The sequence below is a fragment of the Lynx rufus genome, unplaced genomic scaffold (assembly GCF_022079265.1).
Source record: "Lynx rufus isolate CCGP_SWC_20201006 ecotype Redwood Valley unplaced genomic scaffold, mLynRuf1.p SCAF_3, whole genome shotgun sequence".
NCBI lineage: Eukaryota > Metazoa > Chordata > Mammalia > Carnivora > Felidae > Lynx > Lynx rufus.
In genome coordinates this window covers 29,931,231-29,955,766 of record NW_025814845.1, presented here as the reverse complement: position 1 = coordinate 29,955,766, position 24,536 = coordinate 29,931,231, and the positions used below count along the sequence as shown (strand labels likewise).

The window sequence follows — 24,536 nt, the reverse complement described above, 5'->3', positions numbered from 1 at the left end:
CAACTCCTCTTTGGAGGAGTTTTACAATGAATGGGAGCAGAGAAATGGGCAGTAATTTGAGTGGGATAGGAGTCAGATGAGAAGGAGATATTTTTATTGTTTTATTCAGATGGAAAATATGATTACCTGCAGAGTTGTGAAGAGATACCCACAGAGCCCTCTCCACTTCCCCAGTGATGTCACCTCTTTCTTGCCTCAGCAGTGCTATCATCATGTCTGAAAGGAAAACCCATTGAGATCTACATGTTTTTGCCAAGGCTTGCTCAATCCTGCCTTCCTATACTCTCCCTACACTCATGGCTTCACTATGATAATTGGCCTTACAGACTATCATGAGTAATCTAAACACATCCTATACCCCTGTTTCTATCAGCATCCACTATAAGTCCAAGACTCCCAGGTCATCACTCCACCATCCCCCTTACCTGATTCAATCTTATACCCTTCCATATGCCTCAAACATCCTAAACTGAGAGGCCATCATAGGCAAAAGCCCCATACCTTCACCCTTTTGTCTGAACACTCCCTTCACCAAACTTGGCATCTACTTAAGGGCACTGACTCTCCCATTGCCCTCTCTAATGGGAGCTGTTGTCTTTTCCAGACCCTCTAACCAAAGTATGTCGAGGTAGAGTGAGGTTCTTCCCAGTTTCCCATTTTGGCTGCCCACCTATCCCTCTCTCCTCACCAAAACTCTTCAACTCTTTAAAAGCTCATACTGGCAGAGCATTCCATATGATACCCTATTTTCCAAAGTCGTAGATCCCTAGATCTATGATTTTAGCACTGGACTTTCTGCCTGACTTTTCAGCACTTTTCCTATCATCGTTCTCAGTGGTGTCAATATCCAAGTAGACAATCCTTCCAATACTCAGTCCTTTGACCTCTCCTCCTCCAGCCATCTTGTTTTCCACACAACTGCAGCCAACCACTCCCATTGGTTTATCTTAGAGCAGTAATTTTTTGGTATTTGTTAAATTTTTTTTAATTAAAAAAAAATTTTTTTTGAGAGAGTATGAGCAGGGGAGTGGGGCAGAGGGATAAAGAGAATCTTAAGCAGGCTCCATGAGCCTGACACAGGGCTTGAGCCCACGACCCTGGGATCATGACCTGAGCCAAAATCAAGAGGTGGACACTCAACCGACTGAGCTACCCAGGCTCCCCTAGACCTAGTAATTTCAAACTTTATTGCTTGTATATTCCTAAAAGAATTTTGAAAAACTATGTATTGTCTTGCACACTTTTTTCTTTTAGAAGTGCAATGCAAACAGAAAAAAAAAAGTGTGATGCAAAGCAATCTTAATGTTTTCCCTTAACAAAGGTTCATATATGTCTCTCTCATTTCAATCCACTTGCTCAACTAACCATATTGTTGGTGTCATTTAATTCTTTTCTCTATTTGGCTAAAATAGGGAATCTAAGCCTTGACTTGTACCTTTTCACCTGAACTTACTTGGCTCTGTCAGTGACCAAACCAAGTGGAATCTCTACTCCACATTCAAAATTGCCTCCATTTGTCTTACTCAATTTTTGGGTAAAGACTCTAGTGACAGCAAGATCACAATGCATAAACTACAAGAGGTTTTGCAAGACTTGTACATAAAACTGGATAGCTCCAAAGCATTAAAAGAACTACAGTCCTAGGTGCTGTCCAGAGTGCCAGCATCTGTGTGATTAAACAGCTTGGAAATTTTGGAGAATGGCTCTGACTTCAGTCAATGCCTCACACATTTTAAGTTGACACTTAATATGTTCCTAGGTGTGAGTTCCATTTTGTTAATAAAAAGTATTAAACATCATACAAAATGAAGACTATAAGTGGAAAACTATCTTAAGATTTGATATAACTATGGGAATGCAAGCTGGTGCAGCCACTCTGGAAAACAGTATGGAGGTTCCTAAAAAAAAAAAAACAAAACAAAAAACAACTAAAAACAGAACTACCCGACGACCCAGCAATTGCACTACTAGGTATTTATCCAAGGGATACAAGTGTGCTGTTTTGAAAGGACACATGCACCCCCATGTTTATAGCAGCACTACCAACAATAGCCAAAGTATGGAAAGAGCCCAAATGTCCATCGATGGATGAATGGATAAAGAACATGTGGTATACATATATACAATGGAGTATTACTCGGCAATCAAAAAGAATGAAATCTTGCCATTTACAACTATGTGGATGGAACTAGAGGGAATTATGCTAAGTGAAATTAGTCAGAGAAAGACAAAAATCATATGACTTCACTCATATGAGGACTTTAAGAGACAAAACAGATGAACATAAGGGAAGGGAAACAAAAATAATATAAAAACAGGGAGGGAGACAAAACAGAAGAGACTCATAAATATGGAGAACAAACAGAGGGTTACTGGAGGGGGTGGGGGAGGGGGGATGGGCCAAATGGGTAAGGGGCACTAAGGAATCTACTCCTGAAATCATTGTTGCACTATATGCTAAGTAATTTGGAAATAAATTTTTTATTTTTTTAAATGTTTATTTTATTTTTTGAGACAGAGAGAGACACAGCATGAGCAGGGAAGGGGCAGAGAGAGAGGCAGACACAGAGTGTGAAGCAGGCTCCAGGCTCTGAGCTGTCAACACAGAGCCTGACGCAGGGCTCGAACTCACGAACTGTGAGATCGTGATCTGAGCCGAAGTCAGACGCTTAACCGACTGAGCCACCCAGGCGCCCCTGGATGTAAATTTTTTTAAAAATTAGATTAAAAAAAAGATTTGATATAACTAAGTTAAATAAATATTTATTTAACTGAATAAATACTGTAAAGTTTCTCCATTTCTATTTTATTCAATACCTCTTAAAAATTTTAGTAGTCCTGGGGTGACTGGGTGGCTCAGTTGGTTAAGCATCTGACTTTGGCTCAGGTCATGATCTTGTGGTTTTTGAGTTCGAGCCCCACGTCAGGCTCTGTGTTGACAGCTCAGAGCCTGGAGTCTGCTTCAGATTCTGTGTCTATGTCTCGGCCCCTCCCCTGCTCATGCTCTGTGTCTGTCTGTCTCTCAATAATAAATAAACGTTAAAAAAAAATTTTTTTTTAATTTTAGTAGTCCTGCAAAATAGTCAAGTTGCTTTCAAAAGAATCAAGGTCACTAATTTTATGGTATCTTCTGTTTGGAATTCAGAATATCCTAACAGGCCAACATGTCCTGTTTCTAACTGGACTTCAGCCTCAGCAAAAATAAGTATAAAATGAAGAAAGACAGATTTGAGGTGTCTTGATTAATCACTCTAGGGGGCTGCCCCAAAACAAGAATCCGGTTTATTCCTTTGGCACTCAGGAGAATTTCACCCCAGGGTAACGGATCCTAACAAGGTTTCACTTGGGTAAAAGGTAAGCCTTTCTTTTGTAAAATGGACTATTATTCTTAGGCATATTCATTTTGGGAAAGGGTACCTGTGGAAGCTGAAGAGCTGGAAATTGAGTCCCTTAAATGTATCTGTGTAAGGCAGAACTAAAATATATTGTCAGACACCAGGATAGTGTCACTTTTGGTGTGGGGGAGGGGGGTGGGGTGGAGAATATTACCAAAGTCTTGTTGCTTTTATTCCCTGATCATCTCTTGAGTATCTTTATTTCTCTGAATGTCCATGGCTACTACCCTGGACATGCTATTTCTAAATCTTTTTTTTTTTAATTAAAAAAAATGCTTATTTATTTTTGAGAGAGAGAGAGAGAGAGCACGAGTTGGGGAGGGGCACAGAGAGGGAAACACAGAATCCAAAGCAGGCTCCAGGCTGTGAATTGTCAGCACTGATCCTGACATGGGGTTGGAACTCACGAACTGTGAGATCATGACCTGAGCTGAAGTTGGATGTTTAGCTGACTGAGCCACCCAGGCCGCCCCAGCTAGTATTGATATTCTGATTTAATTTCTGAGATTGTACTGTTTCAAAGATTATGATTATTATCAAAATACTAACAAAGAATGTAAAGTGAATACTAGGTAGAAAAATGATTAATTCAAAACAAAGGGAAGAAATAATATAAAAGTAGTTTTTATCACAAAACTAACTGCAGTGGGAACTTTATTTTTATTTATTTTTTAAATATTTATTTTGAGAGAGAGAGAGAGAGAGAGAGAGAGAGAGAGAGAGAGAGAAGGAGCATGCAAGTGGGGGAGGGGCAGAGAGGGAGAGAGAGAATCCCAAGCACGGTCTACACTCAGCTCAGAGCCCTAGGTGGGCTGGATTTCATCAACTGTTGAGGTCATGACCTGAGCAGAAATCAAGTCAGATACTGACTGAGCCACCCAGATGCCCCTCTAAAAGGAAATTTAAATCTATTTATATGCCAAGTTCAAAAAGATAACTCTATTATAGTACAGTATTTGTCACATATATTGCAATTACTTAGTCACTTATCTCTTCTACTAGCCTGTGAGCTTTGGAAAAAGGAATTGGGTCTTAATCCATTTTGCATCTTTGGTCTCCAGGATAATGTCTAACACACAATAGGCACTAGATATTTGTTGGATAAACGAATCCATACAATATAGAATATTGCATAGAATATACAACACCTACATATCATACTTTCTACAATCTATAGCAAACTGTTTAAGCAGTATCCATGAGCTTTCTTTTTTTTTTTCAATTTTTTAACGCTGATTTTTTTATTATGTGTCTTTATTTTTGAGAGGCAGAGACAGAGCACAAACGGGGGAGGGGCAGAGAGAGAGGGAGACCCAGAATGGAAGCAGGCCCCAAGCTCTGGGCTGTCAGCACAGAGCCTAATGCAGGGCTGGAACATACAAACTGCAAGGTCATGACCTGAGCCGAGGTCGGACACTCAACCCACTGAGCCACCCAGGCGCCCCTAACATTTATTCATTTTTGAGAGACAGAGAGATAGTGCAAGCAGGGCAGAGGCAGAGAGAGAGGGAGACACAGAATCTGAAGCAGGCTCCAGGCTCTGAGTTGTCAATACAGAGCCCAACCTGGGGCTCAACCCACGAACCGTGAGATGAAGTCGGATACTTAACCGATTGAGCCACCTAGACTCAGCCCCTCCATAAGCTTGCTTATGATTGTCATGATCCTGTCAAGAAAACCATCATCCCAGGGTTCCTAGCTGGCTCAGTTGGAGGAGCATGTGACTCTTGCTGTCCTGTCAGGAGTTGGAGTGCCATGTTGAGTATGGAGATTAGAAATAAAACTTAAAAGGGGCACCTGGGTGGCTCAGTCAGTTAACTGTGGGACTTCAGCTCAGGTCATGATCTCTGGGTTCAGGAGTCTGAGCCCAGCATGGAGCTCTGTGCTGACAGCTCAGAGCCTGGAACCTGCTTGGATTCTGTGTCTCCCTCTCTCTCAGCCCCTCCCCCCGCTCACACTCTGTTTCTCTCTCTCTCAAAAATAAATAAACATAAAAAAAAAGGAATAAAACTTTTAAAAAACTTACAAAAACCCCTCATCATCTATCAGGTATTTTAATGTGCCTTTATAAACGTCTAAACACATTCCTTATGACGCTGTATTTAATAATCGTCTTTGACTTCGAGTACAAAAATTATGTGAGGAACACACAAGAAAAGTCATGACTTCTTTTCTTCTTAGATTTGAGGTTTAAGATAGTTCTGTAAGGGAGAAAGAGAACAGAACTAACCTCATTAAAAACGGGAAGTCTCCATACATTAATTTTAGTCTTCCTGATAGCACGGAACTTGCATGTTGCAAATTATCTGCTACGTATCATGCACAGACATCCCAAATCCCGAATTTGGCAGGAGTATCTCTGGAAAATATGGCTGGGAGGGCGTGGGTGTTATGCTTTTCCTCCCAGGGATCAGGCGGAGGCACTAACTGGTCCAGTCATGACAGGACTCAGCATCCTAGCCCAAGAGATCTGACTAAACCTTGGGCCTCTGGCCCGGAGTACGTGGGAGGGGAGTAAAGCCCCGGCTCAGTGGGACCAGCAAAATCTCGGGGGCCGAAACACTAGGCCACCCGTTCGGGCTGCTGCTGAGACCGGAAAGGGGCCGGGACCTTCCGGTCCCCCCGCGCCGCAGCCGGCTGGTTCAGTACCCCCGCAACCCTAGATTATGTCCGACGTGGCGCCCACGCGGCGCCACCTCAGCGCCGGCCGTCAGCGGGGACGAGGACACAGAAAGCGAAGGGGGCCTGGCACACTAGCGCCCGGCGTGGCGGTACCTGGAGCCGCAGCCCACGGGCCTCAGCGGCCTTGACGCGCACGCAGCTCCGCCCAGTGCCGCTCGCGGTAGGGGCGGGACAGCTGAGCTGGCCCGAGCGGATTCGCCCAGGTTCGGCTGGGGGCGGAGCCTCCCCTCCTAGCAATGACTAGCCCCTCCCCGTCTCCCCGCCCCTGGGGCCCGCAGGAAATAGGGGCGGGCCCCGGGGCCTAGTGTGGCGGGAGGAGGAGCAGGGATGCGGTGGAGTGCAGAGTCCGGGAGGGCCTGACTGCGGGGGAATGAAGCCTCCGCCTTCTCGGGCAGAAGCTTTTAAATACGGGTTCGGCCCGGGACTCTGGGTGCAGTGCTTGGCAGCCTGAGGGAGGGGCGTGCGGTGAGGGGAGGTCAGGCGGAGCAGAGCTAGAGTGAAGAAGCTGCGGCAGCGCGGCGGGTAGCGAGGAGCTGTCCTAGCCGTCGGGATAGGAGGGGCCGCTGCGCTTGGTGTCTGGAAGTGGGTAAGCGCCTTGCCCGGGCTCGCCCCGCCGCCCCGTCGGGAAAGTCCCGGGTCCCGGCGGGATGTGGAGGGAGCGGGGCGGGGGAGTGCGCGCTGCTCTCGGTCGCGCTGTGCGCTCGGTCCAGGGCTCCCCAGTCTCAACGACCCTGGTCTCCTTTGGGCTCAGGGTGGGAATCGCCTTTTGGTCTTCTGCCCTGAGGATGGAATAGCTTGAGCTTTTTATTCTAGACTCGCGAGTCTTCCAGCCGCTTCTCTTTCTGCTTTTTCTCACTTTCTGGCTTGAAACAAATGAGATTTCCCCAGAAAGCCAAACGTCCACCTAAGGAAGTCGTCCTCTGGTTAGGGACCCCATTTTGATCTCAGAGTCATAGTCTTTTGTTTGTGTTTAGTCTGTTCACCTGGGGAGCTGCTTGCTTTCCTTCTGTCACTAGCCTTAAGAAACTACAATGAAAACGAAGCTAGAAAGCCCTTTTGAGGGCGAAATCCTATCTATCCCACGACAGACATTCTATCGTGACATCTGCATGGGCTGTCCTGGAATCCATTGTTGGCAGCCACACCGTATAGTTGCTTTATTTCATGTCGGGGAAGGCCTCCTTGGGTGCTTCAGGAGATCATGTTTGTGTGAGACCTTGAAAAATCATACTTCTTATATATAGGAAGATAGCTGACTAGGCTTGAATATTCTGGTATATAGAAAGGAGGGATTCACTGCTAGGGAGCTTTTCACGGATATACAGAGGAGTAGCTGTCCATTGACTGCCCTCAAAGACACAGTGAGTCTTTGAGTTTCTTCAAACCCCCTAAGAAATGGAGAACAGTAGTCTGGTCTGTTTCTTCAGGGAGGTTCTGGAAATGAAAGAGCTTACTGTCTGTTCTGAGATGTGCTTGTTAGTACCCAGCATCTAGTTTAAGGTAAGTGGTAGACAATCCTGATTGAAAGGATCTCCTTTCTTCTCCCATTGCTGTACTCCTTTCTGGGACATAAAATCTGTAACTAATGAGCATACTTCATCTTCCCTCTTATTACTTTCATAGCTTTATATGATGCCCTTTAGATATAATGTTAACATTGCCTTTCTCACTGAAGAAATATTTTTCTTGGGTCAGGCATCTGTTAGTACTTAATTTTTGGAAATGACTAAGGTTGATGTGTGTGTGTGTGTGTGTGTGTGTGTGTGTGTGTGTGTGTGTGACGTTGATGTATCCAACTATAACGTCCATTGCCTTAGCTACAGGATAATTATGCAGGGTATACTGAAGCGATTATATTCAGCGTAGATTGTAATAGGACCTTCGATATTTGTTAGCCACATCTTCTAGGTTGAAGTATTGATCTGAATTTATAAAATTTTAGGTGAAGAGTAGTTTTGGAACAGCCTAGTTTGTTGAGATTTTCCCAAAATACAGAGGTGAAAGCTCATTTCAAATTGATTCATTCAGTAAGCAAACATTCCCATTTCCCTGACAGCACAATAGAAGGTCAGAAAGTACACAAAAGTAGAAATGGAATATGGAATCAGAAGACATCTGTGTCAGCCACAGTGTATCACTAACACTGTATCAAGCTCCATAATAAAGTTTATTGAAGATTCTATTAAAACTTTCAAGTGACCATTAATGGAGACTTGCACAGATTCTACATCTAGCTTCTTTAGTAATTTCCCCATTGTCATCTACAAGCCATGCTTCATATGAAATAGCAATGCAGGGTAACCCAAAACACATGTAGTTCTATAATATAGGTCCATCAATAGTTTACCCCAGCTGCTGTATGTAAGGCATGGTGAATACAGCCTGGCAATCAAGGTGGATAAGAAGTAACTCTGGAAAGGCATGAAATTCTACATAAAAAAGAGGATGATAGAATTCTGGACAATTTCAGCAAAGATACAATGATTAGCCATCTGAGCTAAAGCTATTCAGCTAACAGTCTTCATCTCAAACAGGCTCTCATGGAGAGCTACTCATTCATTCAGTTAGTATTTATGGAGAGCCTACTGTTCTAAGTGCTGAGGTAACAGCAGCAGATAGGAACTGTTAGCCTAGGAGCGTGTTATTAAACTGTGAGCTCCTTGAACCCAAGAGTTGCATCATGTAGACATTCAATCTATGTTTATATAATAATGTTAACAGAGCCTGTTCTGGTTGAGATTGAGGGCATAGGATGTCCTAATAACCTGTTGGCTATGGGATTAAGTGGTAACCCCAAAACATCCTCTGGTCCAAAAATACTTTGAAATTCTTTTTGTGTATTCTAGATATACCGGTTGTGATTAGAGAGGCTGGCTAGCTGTTCAGTAAGGGAGTTACAGTGTGATAGTTCTTTAGGTTCATCACAGTTCAGAACTTGATCTTCTGCCTTGCATATCTGGAAGGTAGATTTATTTTTTCCTCCATGGACCCAGAGTTAATGAGGCTTTAGATGTTAACTTACAATGATTAAACTCATAAAAGACTAATGGATACACTAGAATGAAACTTTGGTATTAGAGTAGGGAAATTTTATTACAGTGCCTGGAATTCTTATGTCTCAAATCTGGGTCATCCCTTGCTAGTGTTATCCTGGGAATCTGAATTCATAAGGGAGAGTGGAATCAGAGCAAAGAGTCTAAGGAGAACATTCCATCCAGGCATTGGGAAAGTCCATTCTTGCCCCACCTCTGTGCAACCAGAACACTTCTGACTTCCAGATTCTGTGTCATTCTTCTCTAGACAGTGTTGAAATAAACACCACGTCATTCTTGTTCTTAACTCCCTCTTTCCAGGCTACAGGCTGATCCTCCTTTTTATTTTCCTTCAGTGGAATTTATTAGATTTTAGCTGCACTAATGCCATTGATTGTCATGGCTACTTTCAACTATGTTACTTTAACTTGTTAAATTATAGTCTCCTTAATGTCATGGACATGCTTCCCTGAAAGGGGCACTCGAGACCCACTTTGAATTCATTTCTACCCTATGAGACAGTTATTACCTCTGGGGACCTGGCTGTCTTAGTTGGTAGAGCACGCAACTCTTGATCTCAGGGTTGTAAATTCAAGCCCCACGTTGGATGTAGAGATTACTTAAAGATAAAAAAAACTAGGGGACCTGGATGGCTCAGTCAGTTAAGCATCTGACTTTGGCTCAGGTTGTGATCTCACGGTTCGTGAGTTCGAGCCATGCATCTAGCTCTTTGCTGTCAGCACAGAGCCCACTTGGGATCCTCTGTCTCCCTCCCTATCTGCCCCTGCCCTGCTCACTGCGTGCTTCTCTCTCTAAAATAAATAATAAAAAATAAATAAAATTAAAGAGACAGTTATTACCTCTTACCACTTCTTAATACCCATATTTTTATCCAGCTAGGCAGATCTCACTTCTCTGGACTCCTTTCTGTATATGAGTCCTTATTTATTCCTTTTTTTTTCATCTGGAATGCCCTCCCCCACTTCCCATTTCTTTCTATATCCTACTTACTCTTTTTTTTTTTTTTAAGTTTTTATTTATTTACGTTGAGAGAGAGAGAGAGGAAGCAGGGGAGGGACAGAGAGAGGGAGAGAGAATCCCAAGCAGGCTCCACACTATCAGCACAGAGCCTGATATGGGGCTGGAACTCATGAACCATGACATCATGAAATCAAGATCATGAGATCATGAAATCAAGAGCCAGACGCCCAACTGACTGAGCCACCCAGGTACCCCTCTCTTTTTTTTTTTTAATGTTTTTTAAATGTTTATCCATTTTTGAGAGAGAGAGAAAGAGAGAGAGGACACGCACACACACACACCCTCCCCCCCCCCCCCACACACACACGAGTGTGAGTAGGCATAGAGAGAGAGGGAGACAGAAACTCAAGCCAACTAACTCCATTGTCAGCACAGAGCCCAGATCAGGGCTTGAACTCACAAACTGTGAGATCATGACCTGAGCCAAAATAAAGAGTCAGATACTTAATGACTGAGCCATCCTGGTGCCCACTATATCCTACTTACTCTTTAGGCCAAGCTTAGATTCTACATTTCCCTGATGTAGATACCTTCTTATTTTGATTCTCCCCCGCACACCCCCCCTGCTTTGGACTTTAGCATTCATTTTGTCATTTAATTGATTATACTGCCTCGTATGTTACTTGGGTGCTATTAACTCCTTTTCATCTTTTAAGTCAGCTTAAGAGTCACCTTCTCACATTAAAAAATTAATAAAAAAAAAATTAAAAAAGGGCAGTTGGGTGGCTCAGTGGTTGAGCATCTGACTTCAGCTGAGGTCATGATCTCACCGTTCCTGGGTTTGAGGCCTATATAGGGGTCGGCACAAAGCCCACTTCAGATCCTCTGTCCCCACCCCACCCCTCCTCCAGTTGCACATGCTGTCTCTCAAAAACAAATAAACCTTGGGGCGCCTGGGTGGCGCAGTCGGTTAAGCGTCCGACTTCAGCCAGGTCACAATCTCGCGGTCCGTGAGTTCGAGCCCCGCGTCAGGCTCTGGGCTGATGGCTCAGAGCCTGGAGCCTGTTTCCGATTCTGTGTCTCCCTCTCTCTCTGCCCCTCCCCTGTTCATGCTCTGTCTCTCTCTGTCCCAAAAATAAATAAAAACGTTGAAAAAAAAATTAAAACAAAAAAACAAATAAACCTTAAAAAAAAAGTCATCTTCTCAAGTCCTTCTTTAACTTACCCTATCTAAAGTAGTTCTTTCCCCATAGATAGTGTCTCTGTCTCTCGCCTACCTGTTTATTGCCTTTATATGGAATTATCACAACTGCCATTATTTTGTTTTATAGAATATAACTATGTAAGAGTAGGAACTGTACCTGTCCTGTTCACTAGTGTATCCACAGTACATAGAACAATAGTGGCTGTAACATAGAAAGGTGTTTAATAAATGTTTTTCAATTGAATTTTTCCCTAAATAAATTGTTAAATTCTTGAATGTCAGGACCTGTGTCTGTGGCCAGATTCTCTGCTGTGCCCACACGGTAGACCCTTATATTGGGAATATGAATTTTTCATGAAGGAGAACAAGGGACTAGGCCTGAAGCAAGTTGAAGCAATATTTCCGAAATTGGATGCCAAGCCGTTTCTACTGTAGGGGTACAGACAGTGGCAGTGAATGCCAGAGACACATCTTTGGTAAGCCTGTTCCAGGCTTGGCTGTCCCACAGGTGAGAGCTTTTCAGAACATTCCCCTGACCTTTAGCCACTTGGCAGTCCCAGTGTAGTCTTTTCCTCCTAGCAATTTCTCTGTCTCCTTGTGTACAGGGCACTTGAGGCCTGGAGAGTAGTAAAAGGCAGAACTGAAGAGTAGAAGAAGGGTGAAGAAATGAAAGATGGATGGTTGCCAGAAGTAAATTTTGTCAGGCTCAGTATTTTTCTTGGGGTGAGTTTTGGAACCATGAAAGTTTGATAGGAATATCATGTTTGTGTGACTTCACAGGTGATAGTAGGGAACTCTTAACTCATTTATTTAGATTATTTTTTAAAAAACCAGTATACATAGTATGGTAGCAGTATTTTTTTTTTGTGAAAGAGGGACAGAGTGAGTGAGGGAGGGAGGGGCAGAGAGAGAGGGAGAGAGGGAGAGAGAATCCCAAGCAGCCTCTGCACTGTCAGCACAGAGCCCAAATCAGGGCTCAAACTCACAAACTATGAGATCATGACGTGAGCTGAAATAAAGAGTCAGACACTTAACGACTGAGCCACCGAGGTACCACCCCCCTCTCATTTATTTAGGTTATAAAAGAGAGAATCTACCAGGGGCACCTGGCTAGCTCAGTTGGTAGAGTATGTGACTCTTGATCTCAGGGTCATGAGTTCAAGACCCACGTTGGGCATGGATCCTACTTAAAAAATAATGAATAAATATGGGGCACCTGGGTGGCTCAGTCGGTTGGGCATCCCTTTGGCTTGTGTCATTATCTCACCGTTCGTAGGTTTGAGCCCTGCATCAGGCTCTGTGCCGATAGCTCAGAGCCTGGAGCCTACTTCAGATTCTGTGTCCCGAACCATGAGATCATGACCTGAGCCGAAGTCAGACTCTCAACTGACTGAGCCACCCAGGTGCCCCAAGAAGGGATTATTAGAATATATATTTGTATTCACTTGTACTGTATAAGAAATACTGGAAGGAGACACAAATAACTTTGCTTCTGGTAGAAGCAAAGTAGTGGGTAGCAAAGTAGATAGGAATGAGGTAGACATGAGGCTTCTTACTATATACCTTGTTATACAGATTTAATTTGAACCATATGTATTTGTTACCTATTCAAAGCAAAAAAATTTAAAAATGTTTTTTGTATGTGTATCACTAAGAATATTGCTTTCTTTTGTAGAATCAATAGATTCCAAGTTTTGCTCATATTTACTGTTTTACCAAATTTCTGTTCTTTTTAAAGTTTTTTAGGGCCACTTAAGTGGCTCAGTTGGTTAAGAGTCCGACTCTTGATTTTGGCTCAGTTCGTGATCTCATAGACTGAGCCCCACGTCCAGCTCCAGGCTAGGTGTGCAGCCTGCTTAGGATTCTCTCTCTCTGACCCTCTTCTGCTCATGCCTTCGTGCAATCTCTCTCTCAAAATAAACATTTTTTAAAAAATAAAGTTTTTTAAAGATCATTAGAGATAGACTCTGAGTTGATATCTTCTAAACATGGCCCCTGAAGATTGATTTATAAACGAGATTGTTTCTTTTTTTTATGTTAATATTTTGGCAATTTGCAAAGCTCAGCTTTGTTTGTGTGTGTGTGTTTTTTATATATATGAAATGTATGGTCAAATTGGTTTCCGTACAACACCCAGTGCTCATCCCAACAGGTGCCCTCCTCAATGACCATCACCCACTTTCCCCTCCCTCCCACCTCCCATCAACCCTCAGTTTATTCTCAGTTTTTAAGAGTCTCTTCTGGTTTGGCTCCCTCCCTCTCTCACCTTTTTTTTTTCCTTCCCTTACCCTCCCCCAGGGTCTTCTGTTAAGTTTCTCAGGATCCACATAAGAGTGAAAACATATGGTATTTGTCTTTCTCTGTATGCCTTATTTCACTTAGCATAACACTCTCCAGTTCCATTCATGTTGCTACAAAAGGCCATATTTCATTCGTTCTCATTGCCAAGTAGTATTCCGTTGTATATATAATCCACAATTTCTTTATCCATTCATCAGTTGAGGGACATTTAGGCTTTTTCCATAATTTGGCTATTGTTGAAAGTGCTGCTATAAACATTCAGGATACTTGTATTGGTTGTTCAGCTTATTCTCTTCCAGTAAGGAAATCTACCCAGAAAACCAGCAATTAAAACATTGTTTGATTATAGATTTAGATTGAAGAGAATTGGATCATCTTAATTATGTAGTTTGTGTCTTTTTTCACGATAGGGTTGTACTTGCCCATCATTATAATGAGATCAGCCTTCCATAGTACCTTCTCTGATCCATGCAGGAGTATACTAACAAATTCTTAAGTTCTCTGATTACCATTTTCCTTCTCCTTGGAATCGGTGAATGGGTTAGATTAGATGATGCCAGAGGTCTTGGCAAGGACTAAAATTCTAAGAATCTGATTAGTTTGACAGTTCTTGTTCTCTTCATAATGAATTAACTGACATTCTTATATGTAAATCAGTACCTTTGTCATTTTGATTAGTGTGAATCAATTCACCTAAATGGCTTTTGAAAACCCATCAAAGTCTGTGTAACAGCTTTGGTAACTACAGAATTACTTTCCTTTAACCATCTCATAGTTTCTGATTAAAGTTGAAATGGAGTTTAAGATCATTGTCAAATACCTAAAAATACACTGCTGAAGCCAAAATATATAGGGAATATGACCACAGAAACCAATTCTGGACTTTCAGACTGATCTTATTATCTGTCATGTTTCTTAATATCTGTCATGTTAGTCTAAACCTGCCATAAGGCTGATCTTTGTAAACCAGCATTTATTTAAGCGAGAATTGCATTGGTGTGTTTACCCTTGAATTTTCCCTCAGCAATCAAAGTTCCCCTGGTGTAGTAGAGGTCTAAGTAAGGTTTTGTTTTGCTTCTTGAATTTCTAATTATTAGATCATTATAACCTTTGTGGCACTTCAGTAATATCAGTTATATTTTTTTCCATGTTTGATGCTAATGCAGCCGAGAACGAACTAGGTCATCCAACTGGAAGGTTACGTATTATCACTGTTTTAATAATGCTTAATGAGTGTGAATACAGGAAATATTTCCAGATATTTATCACCTTGACAGTTTTTATAAAGTGTGATAAATGTGCAGTGTGATTTCTTTAAATTTTCTGTTTTCAATAGAATAGTCTTACCGCTTTCCTTCTAGTTCAATCATGTTTGAAATTAAGAAGATTTGTTGCATTGGTGCGGGCTATGTTGGAGGACCTACGTGTAGTGTCATTGCTCATATGTGCCCTGAAATCAGGGTAACGGTTGTTGATGTCAATGAATCAAGAATCAATGCATGGAACTCTCCTACTCTCCCTATTTATGAGGTAAAACCATACTAAACAACTCTTTGTTCTTATGTTCTTTGTTTTCTTACTGTTTTTGCTAAATAAATTACTATTAATGTAGAAATCTATGACTACAGCTGATAAGAAACTAAGTGAGAAATCTAGGTCCACAGTTTTATGGACATTACAATTACAGTTATGTCAAGTATGCCCAGGGAAAATGGGAGGAAATATATTAGAATATTAATAATGGTTGTATTAGGGCAATGAGAATGTGGGTAATTTTTCTCTCTCGTCTTTTTTCTCATTTTGTCTGTTAATATGGTTACCATATTGTAAATAGTAAAATTTTAAAAGGGTATTCTATAAAATTAAAATGGTAGAACTGTGGATGTTTATAATATTAATTCATGTAAGTCTATTATATTTGGGCGTTATTGTACTTAGGTAAACCATGGGTGGATAAATGATGTCTTTTATATCTAGTACCTAGTATCACAAATTTGTTTAACTGAAATTTCAAAACTTCTGTGAATTTAGATAGTGTATAGTTAGGAAAATATGCTTCTATTTTATTAAGCTATGTGGATCCCATTTTTTAAAATTTCACTGTAAAATGAGTTCATGAATATTATGCTTTTGAAACCCAGCAGAGAAGCATTTGAGAATTTGATGGTAGCATTTTCTTCCCAACATTAATATATTCTCCTTTCTTCCTTCAGGAAAACTTTGTTATTTGTAAGATTGTTATCAACCATAGTCTTTAAATGTATTAGTCCTTTGGAAGGGAAGTCTCAACCAGGTTTATAGGCGTATGAAATATAGAAATCCATGAAAAAGCACCCACAGAATAGTAGCTACCCAACATCATGGATTTAATCCTATCGGAATCACACTTAGAACAAAAAAGCAAACCTCTGAATTGTGCCTTCTGTTTGTGCTTTACTCTTTCTTTTTCTACCGAATGAACTACCCATAATAGTTCTATAAATACTTTAGTGCTGTAGCATTTCTTTCCCTGTTATGACATTACTACTATATTTGGCTTTGGAGAATTTTAAAAAACATTTTGGAAACATAAGAGTTTTAGAATTCTGATAACCATAAAAGGGCCGCAAATCATTTGAAACCCATATTTGTACCCAATCATTCAGTAGTCAGTTCTGCCAGCAGCGTACTGTAGTTTTCAGAAACAAAGGGTGCCCATCAGAATGGCTAAAATTACTACTACTGACAATACTAAGAGTCAACAAGGATTTAGAGCAATTGGACGTTTATACATTGCTGGTCAGAATGTAGACTGGTATAGCCACTTTTAAAACTGCTTGGCAGTATTTACTAAAGCTGAAAATATGCAGAGTCTGACCCAGCAAATCCACTTGTTGGTGTATATCCAATAGAAATGCGTACTTATGTGTGGCCAAAAGACAGATATTAACAGTGCTATTCATAATAGCCCCAAATGGGAAGCAGCCTAAATGTTAATCAGTGTTGGAATGGATACACAAATTATAGCATAATCCTGCAATAAAATACTATACTGCACTGAAAATCAATGAAACTATACTCCTACATGCAGGAATATGGTTTGAGGTACCTGGGTGGCCCAGTCAGTTAAGCATCCGACTCTTGGTTTTGGCTTGAGTCATTGTCTCCCGGTTTGTGAGATCGAGCCCTGCACTGGGCTCTGTGCTGCCAGTGCAGAGCCTGCTTGGGATTCTCTCTCCCATCTCTCTCTGACCCTGTCTCACTCACATGTGCTCTCTCCCTCTCTCTCAAAATAAATAAACTTTAAAAAATTTAAGAAAGGATATGGTTAACTTCTCCCAAAGTGTTGTGTTGCCAGACACAAAGTAGTACATACTGTATAATTTCATTTGCATAGAATTTAAATATAAGCAAATTAATCTCTGATTATAGAATTCAGCATGATTATAATTTGAGCAGTGGTAGTGACTAGAAGTGACTAGTAGATACTGCAGGTTCTGATTTACAGTTAATGTTATAATTCTCATTATAAATAGTGGTTACACAAGTGTGTTCAGTTGTGAAAATTGAGCTATATACTTTTCTATACTAATATATATGCATTTTTATGTATTTTGTTTTACTTCAATACAAATTTTATTTAAAAACAAAAAAAAAAGGTATCCTGAATTAGAAAAAATATAAGCTATCTATAATGTATTGGAATTTGACATTTTTCTTGGAGAAAACAAAAAAATCAGTTGGCCAGGCATATTTCATGGCCAGATTCTTATTGTAGATGTTACTATTTATATTAATTGAAATCTGAAACTCTTCTTCCTAAGACTTCAGTGCTTGAAATTTAAAATAGGGGCACTTGACTGGCTCAGTTGGTAGAGCATCTGACTTCTCATCTTGAGGTCAGGAGTTCGAGCCCCATGTTGAGCATAAGCCTTCTTAAAGAAAAAAAAAAAAGTATGTTGTACATTGACACTGAATCCAGTTGGAATATATAGTTAGATTGAGAGAGTTAAGGTCTAAAATTATTTCTTTTCCATATCATACTTGTTTTTTCTCAATAACCTTTTATAAACAAAGAAACAAGCATTTATTATTTTTGTGCTTTTATTTTGTAGATAAAATTTTTCTTCTTTAAATCTCTTTAAAAAGAATATAAAGGATTTGAAAGTCTAGCTAGAGGTGCTCATTAGAAACTCAGAAGCAATGTCTGAGTTCTCAAAACCTTGAAATCTCATAATTGTATTGGCTTAAGTTTTATTTTTATGTCATTTTCTAAAAAATCCATTTATTTATTTTAAGAGAAAGAGAGCACGCATGTGCGTGGGGGAGAGATAGACGGAGAGGGAGAGAGAGATTCCTAAGCAGGCTCCGTGCTGTCAGTGCAGAGCCCCACACTGGGCTCGATCTCACAAACTGTGAGATCATGACCTGAGCCGAAACCAAGAATCAGACGCTTAACCAACTGAGCTATCCAGGTGCCTTTTTTATGTCATTTTAATATGTCTATTCCAGAAAATTAGATGATACCATAAGCAGCTATTTTAGTTCTGTGCTATTTAGTGTAGCCTGCAAAAGAAATGAAATCTTTTTCCGAAATCCACTGGTTTTGGAGGTTAAAAATATGACACTGCTACTTTAAAATTCTAGAAGGAATTGTCTCAGCAAGTAGAATGATTTTCCTCTTAGCAAGTGAATGACTTCAGGCTTTCTTAGACATCAGTTAAAAGATGCTCACTTAAGGAATTTATAAATCAGAAAATAAAGGTGATTTCTATAAGTTGTGTTTAAAAAAAAAGCAACAACAACTTGGGGAATGAATTGTGTGACCCAATTTTCCATTTTCAAAGATATATTAGGCCTTTGTTCTGTTTTTATTTCTTTATTTTATGTTGTAAAATTATGTATTCCTATACATTTTCTTGGCCATATTGGAGATGTAAAATGTTACGTGAAATGTCAAACAGGAAGAATTATACAAGAAGAAAAAACAAATGGCGGGTTTAACTGGAATTCACAATGCTCTCTGAATTGCTTTATTGAGTAGCTTATATTTGTTGTTACTAGTTGTAACTTTATACTTACCTACCTTGGACAAGGCAAAAGAATACTTTTATGTCCAGAGCAGCCTTGAACACCTTTGTAATCACCTTGCTGTTGTAAATCTGTATCCTATAATGCATTTAAAAACCAATGACCAAATAAATACTTGTTTTCAAGGATAATTATAAAAATCTGTGGCATTGATTTTTCATTGTAAATACTATGTTTTCAGGTCAGAAGTCTCTAATTGTGACTAATGTTTAACTCATGGTCACTGATAGAGAAATACTACAATATGTAATTATAGCATTTAATATGCCCCTTTGAGTACCCAGTCTCCTTGAGAGTTGTTCTGTCATCACTCCATTTACTCTGAGACTAATTAGAGAAATATTTAGAAGGAAAAATGATAGAACTTGATTGTTGATCATAAAAGAAGGATGAAGGGGACACGTGGGTGGCTCAGTTGGTTAAGGTCTGACTCTTGATTTCAGCTCAGATCATGATCTCACGGTTTATGGGGTTGGCATGAAGCCTGCTTGGGATTCTCTCTCTCTCTCTCTCTCTCTCTCTCTCTCTCTTCCCCCCCCCCAAATAAATAAATAAGCCTTAAAAATACTTTCTTAAAGAAAGGTGAAGGAGAGGAAGGAATCAAGAATAATATCCAGGTTTCCAATTTGGATGACAGGTGCATGATTGTGCTACTAATTGAGTTCAAGAATGCAGGATGTTGTGGAGGATAGTGGGAGATAAAATGGCAAGTTCTGTTTTGTCCTACTTAGTTATAGAGGCTTTGGGAAATCCAAGTAGAGATGTTCAGGAGGCAGTTGGATATGTATCAGAAGTTTGGGCAAATGATTCAGGGCTGGAAGTGTAAAGTTAGGAATGTACAGGTAGTTGAAATCAGAGTAATTGAACTCTCCCAAGAAGAGTCTATAGAGAGAACAGAGCATTAGTCAAGGACAGAACCCAGGAAAACGCTAATGTTTGATGGTAGGTGGAGAAGAAAATGCCATAGAGAAGCAATGAAGAGTAGTTCATCGAAGGTGAACCAAAATCGGAAGAGTTTTAGTAGTGCAAGCCCCTATAAAGATGTACAGTTGACCCTGTGGGGGTGTGGGGCGTTGACCCTATTTTGTATACTGCATTCTTAAAGTAAACTACAGAAAAGAAAGTGTTATTAAGAAAATCATAAAAGGGGCACATGGGTGGCTCATTCGGTTAAATGTCTGACTCTTGGGCTCAGCATGACCTGATCTCATGTCATGATCTCATGGTTCCTGTGTTCAGTCCCTGTGTTGGGCTCTGCGCTGACAAATGTGGAGCCTGCTTGGGATTCTCTGTCTTTCTCTCTGTGCCTCCCCTGCTCACTCTCTCTCTCTCTCTCTCTCTCTCTCTCTCAAAATAAATAAATAAATATTAAAAAAAATCATAAGAGGAAATACATTGACAATATGGTACTATATTCATTGAAAAAAAATTCACATATAAGCAGACCGGCGCAGTTCAAATCTGTGTTGTAATGTAATTCTATACACTTAGGTTATCTCATATGACTGGTAAACTGTGTGTACAACTCCTTCTTTTTTCTTTTTAGCCAGGACTAAAAGAAGTGGTAGAATCCTGCCGAGGAAAAAATCTATTTTTTTCTACCGATATTGATGATGCCATTAAAGAAGCTGATCTTGTATTTATTTCTGTAAGTATTTTCTTTTGCTGTGTGAGGTTTTTTAAAAATTTCTTTTTAATGTTTATTTATTTTTGAGAGAGAGAGAGACAGAGTGTGAGTGGGGAAGGGGCAGAGAGAGAGAGACACACACACAGAATCTGAAGCAGTCTCCAGGCTCTGAGCTGTCTGCACAGAGCCCAACACGGGCTCAAACCCCACAAGCCATGAGATCATAACCTGAGCCAAAGTGGGACACTGAACCGACTAAGCCACCCAGACGCCCCTTGCTATGTGAGTTTTAATGCATTATTGTCTACATAGAAGTTTTATTGTGTTTTAATAGTAATCCGTTGGTATTAATCCACATCATTACTTAGCATAGAGTCCAGTTGAATTTAGGTTGTCATTTTGTCCAACACTTCACCATACCCCATAATCATCTGGTCAAATGCATCACTTCCAATCACTGAACAAATAATTGGAGAAAGTTCTAGTCTGGGATCTAGAGTTAGGAAGTGTTGGTAACGTATGAGTCCATGTGGTAATAGTGTATGTGTGTCATCATTTCTTGTTTGAACCACTGCTTGGAAGAGGTGAGGTAAAGAGAACCAGGTAAAGTGTGTGTGCGCAAACTTATGGGACTCTCCTTTCTAGATGACTTATAATTGTTCCAGAAGTTATTTTATTATTATTTTTTTATTTTAAAGAGAGAGAGAATGTGTGCATTTAAGTTTATATTTATTTATTTTGAGAACGAAAAAGAGCGCACACGCGTGCACTGGGGAGGGGCAGAGAGAGGAGAAAGAATCCCAGTCAGGCTCCATGCTAATCAGTGCAGAGTCCAATTAGTGCAGGGCTTGATTCACGAACAGTAAGATCTTGACCTGAGCCAAAATCAAGAGATGGATGCTTAACTGACTGAGCCACCCAGGTCCCCCTAAGATTTTAAGTAATCTCTATACCCAGTGTGGGGCTTGAACTTGACAACCCTGAGATCAGGAGTTGCATGCTCTACCAATTGAGCCAGGCATGCACCCTACCAGAAGTCATTTTTAATTAACTTTTTGGAACTTGGCTTGGGTTGGTTAGGTTACAGGCTAGTCCACAGGTTATCTTAACTCATGATACGACTAGCCTGTTGTACCTTTGTAATGAAAAAATAGAATCAATGCTTAGGAGTAAACTCCGGTAATGTAATATTTGAACCAAGTATTTTACTTCTTGCTGTCCTGGTAGCCATTTACTCAAATATTCTGTGGCTGATGGTATAGTAATCACCAATTTGTGGCTGAGCTAGGGTGTTATATGACTCAAGACCTTTAGGGCCTTAGAGAATAAAGGGAAAGCCAGTGTTGTAAGCTTTGACTGAGCTCCATGAACTAAGGGAAAGAAATATCATGGGGTCCATAGAGGGTAGATGTTGTTGAATTGATTATGCATATTGTTAATGATTATAAGTTGTTGAATTAAGAGTTTTCTGACTGATGAGACAAAAGAAATACTATTAAGATATGTTAACTCCAGAAGAAAGTAGTAATGAAGCCTGTGGTAAAACTGTTATGAATTAAATCTCTCTTTTGGCATTAATTACTTCAGAGAAATTGGTGTCACCTTTTGTGACTTGCCTACCTATCTACTACTTAAGCTTACAGAAGGTTAGGGTAGAGGCATAGAAAATGAGAAAAGATTTTGGAGTAGCTAGGTACTTGGATAAAATTAAGAAGTTATCCTTGGGGCACCTGGGTGGCTAGTCAGTTAAGTATCCGACTTCAGCTCAAGTCATGATCTCATGGTTAGTGAGTTTGAGCCCTGTGTTGGGCTCTGTGCTGACAGCTCAGAGCCTGAGTCCTGCTTCAGATTCTGTGTCTCCCTCTCTCTCTTCCCCTCCCCTGCTCCCTCCCTCCCTCTCTCTCAAATAAATAAACATTAAAAAAATCTTTTTGAAAAAGAAGTTATGTTAGTCCAACTTTAGGATAACTAGAGCCTCAAGTGAGAGTAGGGGAATTTTCTGTAAAAAATATTCAGAAAGAATATTCTCAAGCAATAGAATCCAGGGGGTAGTCTGGCCAGATAGCTAATTTATACTTGCCTCTGCAGATCTAGCCTGAGCTGTCCTGAATCTTTGCAAGCTGTTACTGTATATACCCGTTATGGTAATTTATTACTGTAGAACTCACATTGAGTTCCCATCATTCTCTGGATCAGCTTTTAAAAATTTATTTGTTGTATACTTTTCATTGTAGAAAATATCAAATTTATACAAAAGATGAAGACAATAATATTATGAACTCCTATTTACCCTTTGCCCATTGTCAGCAGTTACCATGGCTGATCTTGTTTTGTTTGCTACTTCTCTCCTTTGCCTCCTACCCCACGTTATTTTTAGACAGATTCCAGGTAGGAATAGTTTCATATGAATCAGTTTTCAGTTGTCATCTCCAGAGCACCTTGCCAGGGAAAGATGTTTGATCTTCTCTCATCTTTAGCATGTTCCATCTTATCCTGTTAGCTGTCTTGGCTCTTCCGTACTCTGGTGCACCCTGACTTCCACGTCTCAGGCTTTTCCTAAGTCATTCCATGCATATAAACAACTTTCGTTCTCCTGCTTTTCACACCTCCACGCAACTTTCAAGTTTTTATTTGTTTTGGCTTGCTTCCTTTATTTAGTCTCCCATTAGGTTATAAGCTTGTCAAGAGAAAAGAATTGGTATACTTACTACTGGTTCAAAAACTATTCCTATATAGAATTTTAGCCTTTTCAGAGTGCTTTGATTTTTACCAAAGCATTATAAAAACCCACTTGCTAGATAGAGAGAGCATAGTATCTTCATTTTCCAATGAGGTAATTGAAGCAAAGGCAGCCACATGTCTCTAAGGTTACATGGTATAGCTAAGCCAAAAGTAAATGCCTAGACTCCAGTCACATGGTTTATTTTTCTTTCTATTTGATAGACTTTATTTACATAGTATTGGAAATCCTAAAGATGCCAGATAATGTCTAGCTTTAATGAGCCAAGAAAACATTTGTGAATGATATTGCAAATATTTGTAAAAAGCTATGGATATAGGTTTATAAACAAGGAGGATAGAAAAGGAACTTAAAATTTGGTTTTGGGGCACCTGGGTGGCTTAGTTGGTTGAGCAACCAATTCTTGATTTCAGTTCAGATCATGATCTTGCAGTTCATGGCTTCTGCCGCAAGTCAGGCTCTATGCTGGCAATGTGGGGCCTGCTTGGGAATCTCTCTGTCCTTCTGCCACTCCCCTGCTTGTGCTCTCTCTCTGTGAAAATGAATGAATAAACTTTAAAATTTTTTTTAATTAAAAATAAAATTTGGTTTAAAAGACTAGGAAAATGGTATCCAAAATCTATAAAGAACTTATCAAACTCAACACCCAAAAAACAAATAATCCAGTGAAGAAATGGGCAAAAGACATGAATAGGCACTTTTCCAAAGAAGACATTCAGGTGGCTAACAGGCACATGAAAAATTTTTCAAAATTACTCATCATCAGGGAAATACATATTAAAACCATGGTGAGATACCACCACCTCACACCTGTCAGAACGGCTACAATTAACAGGCAACAACAGATGAAACCCTTTTGCACTGCTGGTGTGAATGCAAACTGGTACAGCCACTCTGGAAAACAGTATGGAGGTTCCTCAAAAAACTAAAAATAGAACTACCCTGTGACCCAGCAATTGCACTATTGGGTATTTATACAAAGGATACAGGAGTGCTGTTTCAAAGGGGCATATGCACCCCAATGTTTATAGCAGCACTATCAATAATAGCCAAAGTATGGAAGGAGCCCAAATGTCTATCGATGGATGAATGGATAAAGAAGATGTGGTATATATATACAATGGAATATTACTCAGCAATAAAAAAGAATGAAATCTTGTCATTTGCAACTATGTGGATGGAACTAGAGTGTATTATGCTAAGCGAAAGGAGTGAAAGACAAATATCATATGACTTCACTCATATGTGGAATTTAAGATACAAAACAGATGAACATAAGGGAAGGGAAGCAAAAATAATATAAAAACAGGGAGGGGAACAAAACATAAGAGACTTAAATACAGAGAACAAACTGAGGGTTGCTGGAAGGTTGTTGGGGGGGAGATGGGCTAAACGGGCAAGGGACATTGAGGAGGATATTTGTTGGGATGAGAACTGGGTATTGTATGTACATGATGAATCACTAAATTCTATTCCTGAAATCATTATTACACTATATGTTAAC

General features: G+C 40.2%; 1 protein-coding gene across 4 annotated transcripts in view; it reads left to right on the top strand.

Moving 5' to 3' along the window:
- Positions 1–3,118: 3,118 nt before the first annotated feature.
- Positions 3,119–24,536, top strand: part of UGDH (UDP-glucose 6-dehydrogenase) — a 34,665-nt gene continuing 13,247 nt past the window's right edge. Inside the window, exons 1-5 of one of the 4 annotated variants that reach the window (XM_047091789.1) lie at positions 6,394–6,663; positions 11,577–11,802; positions 11,900–12,017; positions 14,957–15,125; positions 20,212–20,313. In XM_047091789.1, the coding sequence (XP_046947745.1) occupies positions 14,964–15,125; positions 20,212–20,313 (264 nt within the window). In that variant the 5' untranslated portion in view covers positions 6,394–6,663; positions 11,577–11,802; positions 11,900–12,017; positions 14,957–14,963. Of the gene's footprint in view, positions 3,355–6,393; positions 6,664–7,542; positions 7,578–11,576; positions 11,803–11,899; positions 12,018–14,956; positions 15,126–20,211; positions 20,314–24,536 lie in introns of those variants that run through there. The other 3 variants (XM_047091791.1, XM_047091788.1, XM_047091790.1) reach the window with 3 other exon arrangements.